Consider the following 19,483-nt stretch of genomic DNA (forward strand, 5'->3'; position numbering starts at 1 on the left):
AGGGGTCAATCGCCTGGACTTGATTCTCCAGAGCCTGGGGAAGAATTCTCTTCCATCATCTTTTAGGTTATTGGCACAATTCATTTCCTTCTTATGGTTTCCACATGTGCCCCCCTACACTTCAGCTCAAAGACAGCAACAGTCCGTTAAATCCTTCTTAGGCTTCAAATCTCTGATTTCCTCTTCTGTCAAATCTCTCTGGCTTCTCTCTCTTTTGAGGGTGCATGGAATCACTTTGAATCCACAGATAATCTGGAATAACGTCTCTTTTTAAAGGTCATCTCATTAGTAACCTTAAACCCCCAAATCCCTTTTACTTGGTATCATAACAAAGGCAAGGGAGTAATCCCAATTGGACATCTGCCTATAATATTATGAAATCAGTGAAATTTTACAATGAATAAAATATTTTAGAAATTATCAACATATCCACAACTCTCTCATCTCAGGTTTCTAGGGTGAAAACACATCAGTGAAATATCTTTCAAATATTCAGGTATCCCATGTTTTATTTTCTTAAAGCCCATGCATTAGAGCTCTTAAAGCTCACCTGGTTAAAATACAGTGTTCGGTTTTAGAAGTATCACCACACAAAAAAGAATCTTCCTCAGATCAATGTTGGGGCATAAAATTTCCTTGACCCATAACAGTTCTTCAACAGATAGGCAGAGTTTGGGATGAGACGGCTCTTTCCCACACTTGCAACTCTGGACACCAGTCAACAGCCTCTCCAGCCTGACCTGACCAGGCCACTTCCTGCACCTAATTTCCCAAGGAACGGTTGGCATTTGTGTCCTAAAACTGCATCTTCCCTCCCATACTGTGTGTTCTATTTCATGATGTGAAGGGACATATAACATGAGGAAGAGTTTTGCCTCCTGAGCTGAGATTAGAAACTATCCCTGATGCTTGCGATTGACCATATATTGAGAATAATGAGTGGGTGTCAAACAGTGGCCTCCAATCTGTCTTGTGCCACCACCACCCTCCCAATTCCCAGGCTCCTCTGCCCCACACTGCATGCCTCTCTCCCACTGTGGTCCTCCACGCCCCCACCCCAAGAGCCCCAGTCACCTGCCAAACCTCCACGCACCCCTCACCTGGACTCAGCCCTATGAGACTTCTGCATCCCACCCCAACTTCCTTCCCATCACCTTTTCGACATCTGTCACTCACTACGTGTCCACTATTCCAGGGACTCCAAGGTGACCCTCCTGACCTTCCATCTTCCCTGCAAACATCACCCTCTGGACTCTTCTTTTTCTAATATACCACTCCAATTCCAGTATCTCACCCATTCCCTGGGTCCTCTACACCCACACCATGTGGTGTCCCCACCTCAACTCCTGCGTGAACCCAATCCACACCCAGATGCATTTCCGAACCCTATCACCCCTGACCCTTTCTCCTGGCTTCTTGGCTCCCTCACTGCCCACTATCCTCCCTGTCTCCCTCACTGCCCTGTGCCTCTTTGCCTCATTCAAGGTCTCCTCCAGGGTCCCTCTCCTCTTCAGACACTCTATCTGGCTTGGACTAAACGGTCTTCTTTCAAATTTCACCTTTAACCCCTCCAAGACCTGTCTCCTGTGGGTTTCACCAACCAGACTATTAATATCTTCCCTACTAAGTGCCCATCCCCATTATCACCTTCACTCCCGTGAACCATGCATCTTTCTGCAGAACCCAACATGCCTAATACCCTTCATTCCCCTGCACACTTTATCTCCTTGTACTCTCAAATATGGCAATGCCCCTGCGACATTGAGCACACGTTTGTCTTTTGTCCTTCTGCCTTCTTTCTTCTCCTGCACTCTCTTCTCCCCTCACCACAGAACTTCTGCACCACCATCCAGTCCCTATGTCCTTCTTTCCCTGTACCCTCTCTCTCACTTGCTCTGTCATGCACTCCAACTTTCCCACCACAGCCCTAACGAGGGTGGTAATGCTCAAAGCAATATTTGAGGCTGTATATTGTAAATATTCCCCTTGTGGGTTGTAGTACTCTTGAAAGGATTACAAATGATAAAAGGGCCCCATTTCTGGCATCCAGACGTCCAGAAATAGACCTCTTCTTTTATACAAGAACATGTCAGCAAAAGACCCACACCCATGATGAAAGCGTATGTTGATTTTATGAAAGTGAACATGAACTGTGAGTTTGTGTAAAAGTGTTGTGAATGTTTTTTTTTCCAATATATGAAATTTATTGTCAAATTGGTTTCCATACAACACCCAGTGCTCATCCCAAAAGGTGCCCTCCTCAATACCCATCACCCACCCTCCCCTCCCTCCCACCCCACATCAACCCTCAGTTTGTTCTCAGTTTTTAAGAGTGTCTTATGCTTTGGCTCTCTCCCACTCTAACCTTTTTTTTTCTTCACCTCCCCCATGGGTTTCTGTTAAGTTTCTCAGGATCCACATAAGAGCGAAACCATATGGTATCTGTCTTTCTCTGTATGGCTTATTTCACTTAGCAGAACACTCTCCAGTTCCATCCACGTTGCTACAAAAGGCCATATTTCATTCCTTCTCATTGCCACATAGTATTCCATTGTGTATATAAACCACAATTTCTTTATCCATTCATCAGTTGATGGACATTTAGGCGCTTTCCATAATTTGGCTATTGTTGAGAGTGCTGCTATAAACATTGGGGTACAAGTGCCCCTATGCATCAGCACTCCTGTATCCCTTGGGTAAATTCCTAGCAGTGCTATTGCTGGGTCATAGGGTAGGTCTATTTTTAATTTCCTGAGGAACCTCCACACTGCTTTCCAGAGCGGCTGCACCAATTTGCATTCCCACCAACAGTGCAAGAGGGTTCCCGTTTCTCCACATCCTCGCCAGCATCTATAGTCTCCTGATTTGTTCATTTTGGCCACTCTGACTGGCATGAGGTGATATCTGAGTGTAGTTTTGATTTGTATTTCCCTGATGAGGAGCGACGTTGAACACCTTTTCATGTGCCTGTTGGCCATCCGGATGTCTTCTTTAGAGAAGTGTCTATTCATATTTTCTGCCCATTTCTTCACTGGGTTATTTGTTTTTTGGGTGTGGAGTTTGGTGAGCTCTTTATAGATTTTGGATACTAGCCCTTTGTCCGATGTGTCATTTCAAATATCTTTTCCCATTCCGTTGGTTGCCTTTTAGTTTTGTTGGTTGTTTCCTTTGCTGTGCAGAAGCTTTTTATCTTCATAAGGTCCCAGTAATTCATTTTTGCTTTTAATTCCCTTGCCTTTGGGGATGTGTCGAGTAAGAGATTGCTACGGCTGAGGTCAGAGAGGTCTTTTCCTGCTTTCTCCTCTAGGGTCTTGATGGTTTCCTGTCTCACATTCAGGTCCTTTATCCATTTTGAGTTTATTTTTGTGAATGGTGTGAGAAAGTGGTCTAGTTTCAACCTTCTGCATGTTTCTGTCCAGTTCTCCCAGCACCATTTGTTAAAGAGACTGTCTTTTTTCCATTGGATGTTCTTTCCTGCTTTGTCAAAAATGAGTTGGCCATACGTTTGTGGGTCTAGTTCTGGGGTTTCTATTCTATTCCATTGGTCTATGTGTCTGTTTTTGTGCCAATACCATGCTGTCTTGATGATTACAGCTTTGTAGTAGAGGCTAAAGTCTGGGATTGTGATGCCTCCTGCTTTGGTCTTCTTCTTCAAAATTACTTTGGCTATTCGGGGCCTTTTGTGGTTCCATATGAATTTCAGGATGGCTTGTTCTAGTTTCGAGAAGAATGCTGGTACAATTTTGATTGGGATTGCATTGAATGTGTAGATAGCTTTGGGTAGTATTGACATTTTGACAATATTTATTCTAAAGTGTGGTGAATGTTAATGTTAATGAGGGTGAGTTTTTATGTGTTCAGTATGTGTCTGAGTGTTTCAGAGTTTCAACAGCAACTTGAGTACATAAATGATCATGGATGTGTCCAATAGTATGTGACTATATGCAAGTGTGTACATACATGAATATTTGTGTCTGCGTGTGTGTAAAGGATTTATGTTTGTGTGCAGCCTGGGTTGCCCACCATTATGGCTCTGACTTGAAAATGGCTAGTAACTGCATAGTGAACCTGTATCAAATGTGGATTTGTCTGTAAGAAAAAAACAAAGGATCAGTTTCAACTCCTAATTTGTGTTTCTTCTTACCAAACAGTAAGTGCTCATTACTGAAAATTCAGCATTAGAATAGAATAGAATAGAATAGAATAGAATAGAATAGAATAGAATAGAATAGAATGCGTAGAGGAATGTTATAACCCTTTGATCCTCTTGAATTAAGTAGCCAAGGATTGGGTCATCCAATATTTACAGCAGTGATAGAATCTTCTGGTTGTGCCATTGGATCCTGCTGTTTCAATCTGTAATAGACTCTTTTAGAAACTTCTCTCTTTATGGATATTGTTAGATCTCTAATTCTTAGCAATGGGGGTCAATAATGGTCAAGCATATTTTCCTACATAATTTTCATATTAATTAGCATTGGGTTATTTAAAGGAGTCCAAATTAATCAACTTTGACCTGTGAAATGATTTCTATAGAATGATGTATAGAATCAAAGTATAGAATAGTGACTTCTATAGTGAGGTGTATATATATACATCATGCTGTCCTTTTTACTTGTATTTACTCCTATTGATCCCAGGTATCTTGTCTCATTCCGTTTCTCTACTAATAATCTTAATTGATGGTTCCATTCAGGGGTCTGAAGATTAGGAAAGTTATTAATTTCTGGGTTGAGGAACTTCTCTGGGAAGTGAAAAATCCAGTGGGACACACAGCCTTCCCCACCAATCCCTCAGATGTCAGAACACAGTAGTTTGTGCTGTCCTTAATAGGAGAACCCATCTACCTACAGGAATCAAGGGGGGAAAATGAGCCTTCCACAAATACTCCAATAGTGTCCTAGGAGGATCTAAGTAGAAACTCATAATTGCTTTTCATAATTAACAACTAAGTGGAAAAGTTTCAGACATATCTTCAGCTCCCAAGCCTGTACTCCCAGTGCAGCAACAAATGAAATAATTGTACTTCTGAGAGAGGTGACCTCACAGAATCACAAACCTATATCTCAGAGTCTGGCTGCCTCCATCCCATATACAGACTGGCTGCCGCATCCTTCACACTGAGCCTCTCCCGGCAGCAGGAAGGAGTTGGTGAAGATTTCTATTTCAGTCTGACAGCCAGTGTCTGTACACAAAAAGGCAAAATGAGAGCCTGGGTGAATGACCATATCAGAGAACGGCAGTCTTGTGTGTGTATTAAATGATTCATTGTGAAAGTCATGCAGGAAGGTGGAATAATTCTGAGGCTTGAGCTGAGCTAGAAGAGATGAAGCCCTAGACCTTCACCAATCCCTGACAGCTCCTAATGCAATGAAGGTAATCTTCGTTCATACTGATGGCTGGTGTTCAGTGCAAGTAATAATACACACTGATTTTTAAGTCCTTAAGGACTGAGCTGTAAAATTATTCTGCTGTGCAGCCTACATAAGAATCATAGAATGAATTTTCAAGCGCTTGAATTACATGTGTGCCTCCATGCTTGTAGTAAAGAGTATGAAGAATGTACAGGAACCATGTGATCTTGTGCACAAAGTGTATGCAAATGGTAATGGCTTGATTTAAACAGTATTCTAATTCTAGATGTACCATGGAATTATGGGGACAGTAATTCTTAACTGAAAACAGCCATATCTGTGGATTATAGTGTATCTACATTCATTCCGAGCAACAGGTAAGGAGCAGCTGACATAAAAATGATGAGTTCCAGATGGCACCTGTCAGGTTCATATCATGTTCTTTCCACCCATTTAAAAATTATTCCGCTATCAATACAAAAACCAAGTACTTTGGTTTCTAACATGTGTAAGAATACATGCCTTGCAGATGCCATTTTGCACTACTGTCTTTCATATTAATACCAGTCACAAATCTTAGTTCATTGATAATAGTTTTCCTTAACTCAGGGATTAATAAGTAGATAATTGTATCATCTGAAATCCATACTAATTTAGTTACTTCCTTACACTATTTTATCATGCATTAGTGTTTTATGTCCAAAGTTTATGGAATTATGTGTGGTAATTCAACAATTCCTGTGATTGCTACCATTACACTTGGCTTCCTCACATAAAAGCAAATGAATCTTTCCTCTTGCCATCCTAATATTAACCCCCTTTTGCATCCACTACACATTACTTGTCATGGGACAGGTCCCAGACGTATGCTACTACCAGAATGCATGCATGGTTACTAAGATATGTAAGACTCACCCATAATTGATATTATCCTGTTGAACAAAGCTTTAGAAATGCCAACTTGTAATAAAAATTGTACAATACCACCACTCTAAAATCAACCACAAGGTGTCAAATCAAAACTAACTACAGATCTGGATTACTGGATGGACACAGCTAACTAGCTGTCTAGCAGGCCATGGAGGCTCAGGGCACTGTTTCTAGCCCAACTGGTTCCCAGCCCCCACACAGCCTGAAGGAGTAGATTTGGACAAATACTTAATCTCTCTGTGTGTCTATTCTCTTCACCTTTTAACTACAGCCACAGTAGTGCCAACCCCATAGATTGTGGATCATGAAGAAGTTCTCATATGAGTGCCTTCACAGGAGTGATTTTATTTTTTTATTTTTTTTTTCAATGTTTATTTATTTTTGGGACAGAGAGAGACAGAGCATGAACGGGGGAGGGGCAGAGAGAGAGGGAGACACAGAATCTGAAACAGGCTCCAGGCTCTGAGCCATCAGCCCAGAGAGGAGTGATTTTATAATACGGCTCTTTAAAGTTCTGCATTCAGCCCTCGGAAGCTGCTATGAAAAGAAGACCTCAAGTAGGCGTATCCAAGGGGCAAGGAATGGAAAGCAGAACATAGTGGATTTCAGCTGACGTGATACATGTTGCGCATGTCTCATATTTCCATGCAGGAAGTTCTAGCCCAGAAGGCAACGGTCAGTGACTGGGACCAGAGAGAATGGTCAAAAGGGATCTGGCCATCGGTCTGATCTTCTTAACACAGACTACCGTTGGAATCCTGGGCAATTTCTCACTTCTTTGTCATTATATCATCCTTTCCTTCACTGAGTACAGGTGGAGGTCCACAGATTTCATTCATAAGCACCTGATTGTAGCCAACTTCTTAGCCCTACTCTGTAAAGGAGTCCCCCAGACCATGGCAGCATTTGGGTGGAAACATTTCCTCAGTGACATTGGATGCAAACTTCTTCTCTTTCTTCACAGAGTGGGGAGGGGAATGTCCATTGGTAGCATCTGCATCTTGAGCGTCTACCAGGCCATCACCATCAGCCCTGGGAACTCCAGGTGGGCAGAGCTTAAAGTTAAAGCGCCCAGATACATTTTCCCCTCTATTTTCCTGTGTTGGGTCCTGCAAATGCTGGTGAATATCATTTTCCCTATGTACTTAACGAGCACATTGAGTGATAAGAACATCACAAACAAAAAGGATTTTGGATACTGTTCTTCGGTTCGTCATGACAAAACTAGTGACTTACTGTATGGACTGTTGTTATCATTCCCCGATGTGTTATGTCTGGGGCTCATGCTCTGGGCCAGCAGCTCCATGGTTTTCATCCTGTACAGGCACAAGCAGAGAGTCCAACATATTCGAGGAACCAATGCTTCTTCCAGAACCTCCCTGGAGTCCAGAGCCACCAAAACTATCCTTCTCCTGGTGAGCACCTTTGTCTATTTTTACACCCTCTCCTCCATCTTTCAACTTGTTATGAGTCTTTTTGATAATCCCAACTTGATCCTCGTGAATGTCACTGCAGTCATGTCTGTGTGTTTCCCAACTGTCAGCCCCTTTCTGCTCATGAGCCACAACTCCAAGGTACCCAAGGTACCCAGGCTCTGCTTTGCCTGGAGAAGGAATATAAGACCTCCTTGTCTTATGAAAAATATGTAGACTGTATGTACTTCTACAATGTACAGCTGCCAATTCATTCACCCCCCTCACAGTCCTAAAAAAAATATGTATGAGTCACAAGAAATGGTAAACAGGAAAAGTTGACCATCTTCTTTAATATAAACAATAATTCATAATAACACTGTAATGAGACATCATTATCTTGTAAATACTCATATAATTGAAGTTTTTCTAATACTTTCAGTAAAGCATTTCAGAATTGATTCAATAATAAACACCAGGTCTTGAAACAATCTGGATATTACAGATAAGTCTTCAAGTGTGTGAATTTCAATCGAAAGCAATACATTTCCAAGAAAAGAACCTGGCTTGAAATCATAAGATATGTGAACATGCTATAGCGGGTAGCCTTGTCATTCCTCTGAGAAAGTAATGTCCCCACTGCATAAAGAATAACCTGGCCAGGGGTGGTAGAGAAAAAAATCCATTTTCGGGCAATGTAGTCTCTGTGAGCCACTTATGAGTTTTGTAGGTAATTCACATCCTTAGAGAGTGGTCCCTGATTTATTTGAAACATGATGTTAGGAAGGGAGATGAGCATGTTGATCATATTTTCATGTAGAAATGAACAGACCGGGTCAAAGAAAGCCACAAAAGGCAAAATATGTTTCTGCTGATATTTAAAGGCCATCAAGTGAGTGTCAACAATGTAAACAGAAACGTGTTGTGATCTGGAGAAAGCAGATTTTTCCCTATTATGTCAAGATGACTTGGCCACATGGGCAAGAACGGGGTTTGGAGGTGCATGCTCCAGTCTCCTTGCGGGCACACACAAGCCTCGGGGTCATTTACACAGGTATTCAGCTGGGAATTCAAATCCCTGAACTCAGCATTTTCTTTTACCTCTTTGCCCAGCAAACGGCGAACGTTATCATGTTTATTTGTTCTCTGAAAATCTTTGCAAGTGTCAAATACATGCTCACCCAGATACTTCTTCAAGTGGCTGATCAGGAGTCTCCAGGGCAGATCTTCTGTGATGGGTTATCAGTGCTCTCTTTAGCAATTTTATTTTTTTTTAATGTTTGTTTATTTATTAAATTTATTGTCAAATTGGTTTCCATACAACACCCAGTGCTCATCCCAAAAGGTGACGTCCTCAGTACTCATCACCCACCCTCCCCTCCCTCCCACCCTCATCAGCCCTCAGTTTGTTCTCAGTTTTTAAGAGTGTCTTATGCTTTGGCTCTCTCCCACTCTAACCTCTTTTTTTTTTTTTTTCCTTCCCCCCCCCCCATGGGTTCCTCTTAAGTTTCTCAGGATCCACATAAGAGGGAAACCATATGGTATCTGTCTTTCTCTGTATGGCTTATTTCACTTAGCATCACACTCTCCAGTTCCATCCACGTTGCTACAAAGGGCCATATTTCATTCTTTCTCATTGCCACATAGTACTCCATTGTGTATACAAACCACAATTTCTTTATCCATTCATCAGTTGATGGACATTTAGGCGCTTTCCATACTTTGGCTATTGTTGAGAGTGCTGCTATAAACATTGGGGTACAAGTGCCCCTATGCATCAGCACTCCTGTATCCCTTGGGTAAATTCCTAGCATTGTTACTGCTGGGTCATGGGGTAGGTCTATTTTAATTTTTTGAGGAACCTCAACACTGTTTTCCAGAGCGGCTGCACCAATTTGCATTCCCACCAACAGTGCAAGAGGGTTCCCGTTTCTCCACATCCTCGCCAGCATCTATAGTCTCCTGATTTGTTCATTTTGGCCACTCTGACTGGCATGAGGTGATATCTGAGTGTGGTTTTGATTTGTATTTCCCTGATGAGGAATGACATTGAGCATCTTTTCATGTGCCTGTTGGCCATCTGGATGTCTTCTTTAGAGAAGTGTCTATTCATGTTTTCTGCCCATTTCTTCACTGAATTATTTGTTTTTCAGGTGTAGAGTTTGGTGAGCTCTTTATAGATTTTGGATACTAGCCCTTTGACTGATATGTCATTTGCAAATATCTTTTCCCATTCTGTTGGTTGCCTTTTAGTTTTGTTGGTTGTTTCCTTTGCTGTGCAGAAGCTTCTTATCTTCATGAGGTCCCAGTAGTTCATTTTTGCTTTTAATTCCCTTGCCTTTGGGGATGTGTCAAGTAAGAAATTGCTACAACTGAGGTCAGAAGGTCTTTTCCTGCTTTCTCCTCTAGGGTTTTGATGGCTTCCTGTCTCATATTCAGGTCCTTTATCCATTTTGAGTTTATTTTTGTGAATGGTGTGAGAAAGTGGTCTAGTTTCAACCTTCTGCATGTTGCTGTCCAGTTCTCCCAGCACCATTTGTTAAAGAGACTGTCTTTTTTCCATTGGATGTTCTTTCCTGCTTTGTCAAAGATGAGTTGGCCATACGTTTGTGGGTCTAGTTCTGGGGTTTCTATTCTATTCCATTGGTCTATGTGTCTGTTTTTGTGCCAATACCATGCTGTCTTGATGATTACAGCTTTGTAGTAGAGGCTAAAGTCTGGGATTGTATGCCTCCTGCTTTGGTCTTCTTCAAAATTACTTTGGCTATTTGGGGCCTTTTGTGGTTCCATATGAATTTTAGGATTGCTTGTTCTAGCTTCGAGAAGAATGCTGGTGCAATTTTGATTGGGATTGCATTGAATGTGTAGATAGCTTTGGGTAGTATTGACATTTTGACAATATTTATTCTTCCAATCCATGAGCACGGAATGTTTTTCCATTTCTTTATATCTTCTTCAATTTCCTTCATAAGCTTTCTATAGTTTTCAGCATACAGATCTTTTACATCTTTGGTTAGATTTATTCCTAGGTATTTTATGCTTCTTGGTGCAATTGTGAATGGGATCAGTTTCTTTGTCTTTCTGTTGCTTCATTATTAGTGTATAAGAATGCAATTGATTTCTGTACGTTGATTTTGTATCCTACAACTTTGCTAAATTCATGTATCAGTTCTAGCAGACTTTTGGTGGAGTCTATCGGATTTTCCATATATAATATCATGTCATCTGCAAAAAGTGAAAGCTTAACTTCATCTTTACCAATTTTGATTCCTTTGATTTCCTTTGTTGTCTGATTGCTGATGCTAGAACTTCCAACACTATGTTAAACAACAGCGGTGAGAGTGGACATCCCGGTCATGTTCCTGATCTCAGGGAAAAAGCTCTCAGTTTTTCCCCATTGAGGATGATGTTAGCTGTGGGCTTTTCATAAATGGCTTTTATGATCTTTAAGTATGTTCTTTCTATCCTGACTTTCTTGAGGGTTTTTATTAAGAAAGGTTGCTGAATTTTGTCAAATGCCTTTTCTGCATCGATTGACAGGATCGTGTGGTTCTTATCTTTTCTTTTATTAATGTGATGTATCATGTTGATTGATTTGTGAATGCTGAAGCAGCCCTGCATCCCAGGAATGAATCCCACTTGATCATGGTGAGTAATTCTTTTTATATGCTGTTGAATTCGATTTGCTAGTATCGTATTGAGAATTTTTGCATCCGTATTCATCAGGGATATTGGCCTGTAGTTCTCTTTTTTTACTGGGTCTCTTTCTGGTTTAGGAATCAAAGTAATACTGGCTTCATAGAATGAGTCTGGAAGTTTTCCTTCCCTTTCTATTTTTTGGAATAGCTTGAGAAGGATAGGTATTATCTCCGCTTTAAACGTCTGGTAGAACTCCCGTGGGAAGCCATCTGGTCCTGGACTCTTACTTGTGGGGAGATTTTTGATAACTGATTCAATTCCTTCGCTGGTTATGGGTCTGTTCAAGCTTTCTATTTCCTCCTGATTGAGTTTTGGAAGCGTGTGGGTGTTTAGGAATTTGTCCATTTCTTCCAGGTTGTCCAGTTTGTTGGCATATAATTTTTCATAGTATTCCCTGATAATTGCTTGTATCTCTGAGGGATTGGTTGTAATAATTCCATTTTCATTCATGATTTTAACTATTTGGGCCATCTCCCTTTTCTTTTTGAGAAGCCTGTCTAGAGGTTTATCAATTTTATTTTTTCAAAAAACCAACTCTTGGTTTCCTTGATCTGCTCTACAGTTTTTTTAGATTCTATATTGTTTATTTCTGCTCTGATCTTCATTATTTCTCTTCTTCTGCTGGGTTCAGGCTGTCTTTGCTGTTCTCCTTCTAGTTCGTTTAGGTGTGCTGTTAGATTTTGTATTTGGGATTTTTCTTGTTGCTTGAGATAGGCCTGGATTGCAATGTATTTTCCTCTCAGGACTGCCTTCGCTGCATCCCAAAGCGTTTGGGTTGTTGTATTTTCATTTTCTTTTGTTTCCATATATTTTTTAATTTCTTCTCTAATTGCCTGGTTGACCCATTCATTATTTAGTAGGGTGTTCTTTAACCTCCATGCTTTTGGAGGTTTTCCAGACTTTTTCCTGTGGTTGATTTCAAGCTTCATAGCATTGGGGTCTGAAAGTATGCATGGTATGATCTCAATTCTTGTATACTTCTGAAGGGCTGTTTTGTGACCCAGTATGTGATCTATCTTAGAGAATGTTCCATGTGCACTAGAAAAGAAAGTATATTCTGTTGCTTTGGGATGCAGAGTTCTAAATATGTCTCTCAAGTCCATCTGAACCAATGTATCATTCAGGGCCGTTGTTTCTTTATTGATCGTGTGTCTAGATGATCCATTTCTGTAAGTGGGGTGTTAAAGTGCCCTGCAATTACCACATTCTTATCAATAAGGTTGCTTATGTTTGTGAGTAATTGTTTTATATATTTGGGGGCTCCCATATTCAGTGCATAGACATTTATAATTGTTAGCTCTTCCTGATGGATAGACCCTGTAATTATTATATAATGCCCTTCTTCAACTCTTGTTACAGCCTTTAATTTAAAGTCTAGTTTGTCTGATATAAGTATGGCTACTCCAACTTTCTTTTGACTTCCAGTAGCATGATAGATAGTTCTCCATCCCCTCACTTTCAATCTGAAGGTGTCCTCAAGTCTAAAATGAGTCTCTTGTAGACAGCAAATAGATGGGTCTTGTTTTTTTATCCATTCTGATACCCTATGTCTTTTGGTTGGAGCATTTAGTCCATTTATGTTCAGTGTTATTATAGAAAGACATGGGTTTAGAGTCACTGTGATGTCTATAGGTTTCATGCTTGTAGCGATGTCTCTGGTACTTTGTCTCACAGGATCCCCCTTAGGATCTCTTGGAGGGCTGCTTTAGTGGTAACGAATTCCTTCAGTTTTTGTTTGTTTGGCAAGACCTTTATCTCTCCTTCCATTCTAAATGACAAACTTGCTAGATAAAGGATTCTCAGCTGCATATTTTTTCTGTTCATCACATTGAAGATTTCCTGCCATTCCTTTCTGGCCTGCCAAGTTTCAGTAGAGAGATCCATCACGAGTCTTATAGGTCTCCCTTTATATGTTAGAGCACGTTTATCCCTCGCTGCTTTCAGAATTTTCTCTTTATCCTTGTATTTTGCCAGTTTCACTACGATATGTCGTGCAGAAGATCAATTCAAGTTATGTCTGAAGGGAGTTCTCTGTGCCTCTTGGATTTCAATGCCTTTTTCTTTCCCCAGATCCGGGAAGTCCTCAGCTATTATTTCTTCAAGTCACACCTTCAGCACCTTTCCCTGTCTCTTCCTCCTCTGGAATACCAATTATGCATAGATTATTTCTCTTTAGTGCATCACTTAGTTCTCTAATTTTCCCCTCATACTCCTGGATTTTTTTATCTTTTTCTCAGCTTCCTCTTTTTCCATAATTTTATCTTCTAGTTCACCTATTCTCTCCTCTGCCTCTTCAATCCAAGCCGTGGTCGTCTCCATTTTATTTTGCAGTTCATTTATAGCATTTTTTAGCTCCTCCTGACTGTTCCTTAGTCCCTTGATCTCTGTAGCAATAGATTCTCTGCTGTCCTCTATACTGTTTTCAAGCCCAGCAATTAATTTTATGACTATTATTCTAAATTCACTTTCTGTTATATTGTTTAAATCCTTTTGGATCAGTTTGTTAGCTGTTATTTCCTGGAGATTCTTTTGAGGGGAATTCTTCCATTTTGTCAGTTTGAATAGTCCCTGGAGTGGTGCGGAATTGTGGGGTACTTCCCCTGTGCTGTCTTGAATAACTTGTGTTGGTGGGCGGGGCCGCAGTCAGACCTGATGTCTGCCCCCAGCCCACCGCTGAGGCCACAGACAGACTGGTGTGTACCTTCTCTTCCCCTCTCCTAAGAGTGGGATTCACTGTGGGGTGGCGTGGCCCGTCTGGGCTACTTGCACACTGCCAGGCTTGTGGTGCTGGGGATCTGGTGTATTAGCTGGGGTGGATTGGCAAGGTGCACGGGGGCGGGAGGGGCAGGCTCAGCTCGCTTTTCCTTTGGTGATCCGCTTCAGCAGGGGCCCTGCAGCACCTGGAGGGAGTCACACCCGCCACCGGAGGGATGGATCCGCAGAAGCACAGCGTTGGGTATTTGTGTGGTCCAAGCAAGTTCCCTGGCAGGAACCAGTTCCCTTTGGGATTTTGGCTGGGGGATGGGCGGGGGAGATGGCGCTGGTGAGCTCCTTTGTTCCCGGCCAAGCTGCACTGTGTCGTCTGGGGCTCAACAACTCTCCCTCCCGTTGTCCTCCAGCCCTCCCACTCTCCGTGCAGAGCTGTTAACTTATAACCCTCCAGATGTTAAGTCCCGCTCGCTGTTGGAACACACTCTGTCCGGCCCCTCCGCTTTTGCCAGCCAAACTTGGGGGCTCTGCTTTGCCGGTGGGCTGCCCCTTCACCCCGGCTCCCTCCCGCCAGTCCGTGTAGGACGCACCGCCTCTCCGCCCTTCCTACCCTCTTCCTTGGACCTCTCGTCTGCACTTGGCTCCGGAGACTCCGTTATGCTAGTCTTCTGGAGGTTTTCTGGGTTATTGAGGCAGGTGTAAGTGGAATCTAAGTGATCAGCAGGACGCGTGAGCCCAGCGTCCTCCTACGCCGCCATCTTCCCGATCAATCTCTCTCTTTAGCAATTTTAAATCTAGTCAGATTGAAAGCCAATTCCAGAAACCAAAGAACCAATTCAGAAAACTCTTCCTCAAATCTTGTTTCTCTAGACTCACTAACAGCAGAATGAGTAACTGCTTGATACTCTCACATGGAATCCTACACAGCAATGCCAGGGGATGACCCACAGCAATATGCCACCATAAAATCCCAAACAACATAAGGAATGTCAAAAGTCAAACACAACACACTTAATGCTCTATGAATCCTCTTTACATAAAACACAAAACAGGCCAAGACAACCTATGCAGTTAGAGGTCCAGCAGTGTTTCCCTTATGAGTGGTGACAGGGAGGGACAGCGAACGAGGGCTTCTGGGGGTTGATGATATCTGTGCATTGATGTCTGTGCTGCATACAGAAATGTGACCAGTGTGCGTAGTGTTGTTGATCTGTGTACTGTATTAGTGTATCTGTGTTTGTAAAATTTTAAAATACATATCACCAATAAAATCATGACCTATTGTGAGACTTATGCATAATGTCCTTACATTATCAAGAGGGAGTTTAAACATAGACTAAAAAGACTGTGATTAGTTTTTCAAATCATACTGAACTTTCAAGACCGAGACCTAACAAATACTAAGTGTACACTTCCAAAGAAAAGGGGTCAAATGCATACTTGCTTTTAAAAGCTTTTTCAAAACCTACAGGAATTGAAGTAGGAATTGAAGAATAAAGCCAAAAATAAGAATAAAGTCAAAATAAGAATTGGAGAACTGAAAAGTGTATTTTATGAAATTTAGAACAGACAGCACAGTATATTCATATCAGGTAACATATACTTCACGGTTTGTCTTTATTAGGGCTCTCTAAAATGAGTAAAATCTGATAAACGGTCACAGCAAAGAGGAGCTGGAGGAGACATGACCACCAAATGCAAAGTTTCATCACATACACGATGTGTTCTCTGTTGGCAAGTTAGAGGCCTCAGTCTCAATCGCACTGTCTCATGCGCTATCACCTCTTTGCCAGTAGGGGTGGCTGACATAACCCACCAAATTCACAGCCTGGTCTCCCAGTGAAGTTCACTGGAACTCTGGGCACATCCACACTGCTCAGTCCCTCCAGGAGTGAAGGAAAGATCCTTGTTTCCTTGGTTTCCCATCACATATAAGGAAGCCCAGCCCTTCCTGGACTCCTGGTGTATGAGAGACAGCACACATCACTGTGAGTCGTTGGAGCCTCTGACAAAGGGAGGCAATCTCCATGGGAAGCCCCACGGGTGTATGAACTCGGGCACTCTGCAATATAACTATATGGTGTACTTTTTAGAATTAGTGATTATCTTGTTACTGAGCTCTCATCAAGTAACCCTTAAAAACCTTGGGGTATCTTGGCGTGGTATTCCAATTTTGGGAAGTGTCGACATGGACTCTCCTTCTGACAAGGTTAGAAGGGCACCAAAATTCCATGTCCCGTGGAAAGTGCATATTCACAAATGAAGACATATGGGTCCTAGCAACATGTCAGCTTGAGAAGAATCAGTGGTACCTACCCCTTTAGAGGAAATTTTAAATTCCACACTATAGCCAAAGTCAATGGCACTAGGAAGCCACAATCATCAGAAAGTGTCCTAAAAGCACGTCCCTGTTCACTGATGGTTTAGGTAGGCTGCACCCTAATGGTGTCCAGTGGGCCACTGGGTCTGGCTAGTGTCAGTGCTGGCTCTGCAGATCTGAAACCAGAGGCAGTTCCTTCCTCCATTGGTCACATCTCAGATTCCTCAGCTGCTGCCAGGGGTCTAGCTGTTAAGTGTACCTCTTGGAAATCTATGGCAGATTACGGACCATCTTGCCTTTCTTGAAGTGTGACCCGTGGAAACCAACTGCAGTGCTGAAATACTTGTCTGGGTTACTCATTCAGATGCCCATGGTGAGGCCTGTTCTTTACACAGTTTGCCCAGAATCAAAGCTGCTGACTGAGACTGAGGTATCTGTGCATGGCACACTTGTGACTCCTGGTAAAAGTTGACCCTTCTGTTTTTATGACTCATGAGGCCCGGACCTGTGTGTGGGACCACTGACACCCCCAGCCCCAGAATTAACACTGGTGCCTCATCACAGCTGACACTTTCAATCCACCTGTCAGCTGCCACCAGCTACACCACCTGTGCTCTTGAAAATAACGTGTGTCATATCCTAAACTTTCGGGAGCATTTGCATTCTGAGCACAGTAAGTCTCTTACAGAAAAAACTAGCTCCAAAAAATGAACCAGTAGTCCAACACCACCTCCCTAACCTCTGTAATCTTGATCAGAAATCCCAGCGATGGAATGTCTTGCCCAGAAATGCACACCTCATCTCAGCTTCTCCAAGATAATGAATAATGGAGGAACCAGGAGGTCGTATGAAAACATTTTCAAACTCCAAGGGCTACTCTGACCCTTTCTTGGGATGATGTGTCTTTCTTTCCCTTTAAGAGCAGCCACAGAACATCCTGGTTGGTCATGTTCTCAAGGGCATCACAGAACAAGGAAGCCTAAGAGATCACTCAATTAGGTATTGAGAACTGTGGTGGTGTTTCAGTGTTGTTGTTGTTGTTTTAATAAACTATTTTAGAACAGCTTTAGATGCAAAAATACAAAGATACAGATTTCCTACAGATACTCAATTTCATTGAGGACTAATATCTTACATCACTATCTACACTCGTGATAACTAATGAACCAATATCAATGCATTTTTCTTAACTAAAGTAAAAACTTTATGAGCATTTGCTGAATCTTTACCTAATGTCCTTTTTCTGTTCCAAGAAACCATCCAGACACTAAATCTTGTTTAGTGCTCATTTCTCCTGAGTTTCCACTTTGCTGTGACAATTTATCAGATTTTTCTCATTTTTGATCATCCTGACAGACTTGAGGAGTACTAGTTGGGAATCCCGAAGGGCCCTCAGTTGCGATGAATGTGATAAATTTCTCATGATTATCATGGGGTTCTGTTTTAGGGAAGAGGACCGAGGGTATGATGTGCCATTTCCAGTACAGTATATCAAGGGTACATTCCACCAACATGACTTATCACTGTTGACATCAACCTACATTCCCTGGATGAGGTCATGTGTATGAGGACTCCTCGGTGAGACCTATGCGACCCCTTTTCATACTGTACTATTTGCAGAGAAGTCACTGTGTGTGGCTGACATTTAGGATAGGAATGTTATGTTCTGCCTTCTTAAGGATAAAGTTTGTACATAAATTTGTGAAATTCTTCTAAAAAGGAGATCTCATTTCTCTGTTATTTATCGTGTGATTTCTTCATATCAGTTTAGACTCATACACATTTGTTTTATACTCCGAGTTATAATCCAATACTGCTGCTTCTACTCTTTTTTAAAATCAAAGTGTTAGGGGCACCTGGGTGGCTCAGTCAGTTAAGCAACTGACTCCTGATGTTGGCTCAGGTCATGATCTCACTGTTCATGAGAGTGAGCACTTCATGGATCTCTACAGGGAAAGGACAGAGCCTGCGTGGGATTGTGTCTTTCTCCCTCTTTCCCTGCCCCTCCCCCACTCCCATGTGTTCTCTCTCTCTCAAAATAAACAAACATTTTAAAATATAATAATAAAATGAAGTGAAAGTGTTCCAGTTTGACCATGAGGAGCTCTTTCGGGTGACTCCCGTGTCCCTCTGACATAGCCCATTTTTAGAAACCGAGTTGTTTAGCATGTCCTGACTTACGGCACCGCAGCTCTGCAGGCTGATTTCACACACGTCCTGTCCTAGTCCAGGCTGCACCGTCTCTCCAGGCAGCCCCTGGCTGCTGCTGTGGGAGAACCGTGTCATGGACCAAGGCATGGACACTAGGTATGCTCACTGCTCCTGGGTGTCACTGTGTTCACACCCTCTCAGCTCAAACACCAAGAAAACGTACGTGTGTGTGCTGAACCGCTCATGTGCACATAGGTAGAAACGTGTGTGGGGGCCGATTGGTGTCCATACAGAGTCAACATGACTTCATGCTGATGTCTCCAACTCCAACCCATTCCTCATGGATCATTCTAACTCCCTGCCCTTGCTCATCCGTCACCTGTCTCTCCAACGGTGACAAACGTGGATCTCACCATCTGCACTTGTGAGTCAAATGCATTTCTGGTCCAATTTGTATAGGATACCGGCCCTCTTGTGCCTGGTTCTTCCAGGAAAAACATCTGAGTAAACTATGGGATGGCCGCAAGAAAGCGGAAGTACAGGTAATGACATGGAACATTCCGAGGTAGAGGAGGAGGGACACCTGGATGCCTGGGAAGGGAACACCTTACACAGCAGGAGATACGGGGGGAGGGGAGAGGCGGAGTATTAAGGATCATTCATCTTACAGGACTCCCCCTGGACAATGGCATTCTAGGGGGGCTGCACGGCAGGGACACCATCCCGCTAGGCCTGGAGGACAACGCTTGAGAAAAAGAACATCACCCTTGGGCTTTGAAATGTAAGGGAATTTTCCCTCCTAGAGTTTTTACTTACTGGGGACAGGTGACATTTCTTCTTTCCAGTTTCTCTATGCTTGTCTATGCTCTCCCCATCCCACCACTGTATTCAGGAAGCAGGGAATGTGT

General features: G+C 42.4%; 1 protein-coding gene and 1 long non-coding RNA gene across 2 annotated transcripts in view; one reads left to right on the top strand and one right to left on the bottom strand.

Annotated features, from left to right (window-relative positions):
• Positions 1-19,483, bottom strand: part of LOC123578034 — a 47,302-nt gene that overhangs the window by 12,578 nt on the left and 15,241 nt on the right. The gene's annotated exons all lie outside the window — the stretch shown is intronic.
• On the top strand, positions 6,776-9,023 carry LOC123578012 (vomeronasal type-1 receptor 4-like). The gene has a single exon (XM_045440509.1). The coding sequence runs from the start codon at positions 6,983-6,985 to the stop codon at positions 7,931-7,933; it is 951 nt and encodes a 316-aa protein (XP_045296465.1). The 5' UTR covers positions 6,776-6,982; the 3' UTR covers positions 7,934-9,023.

The sequence above is a fragment of the Leopardus geoffroyi genome, chromosome E2, assembly GCF_018350155.1.
Source record: "Leopardus geoffroyi isolate Oge1 chromosome E2, O.geoffroyi_Oge1_pat1.0, whole genome shotgun sequence".
Lineage (NCBI taxonomy): Eukaryota > Metazoa > Chordata > Mammalia > Carnivora > Felidae > Leopardus > Leopardus geoffroyi.

Bases quoted from the DNA above. Each gene is read 5' to 3' on its own strand.
- LOC123578012 (XM_045440509.1), top strand. From the start codon at position 6,983: ATGGTCAAAAGGGATCTGGCCATCGGTCTGATCTTCTTAACACAGACT.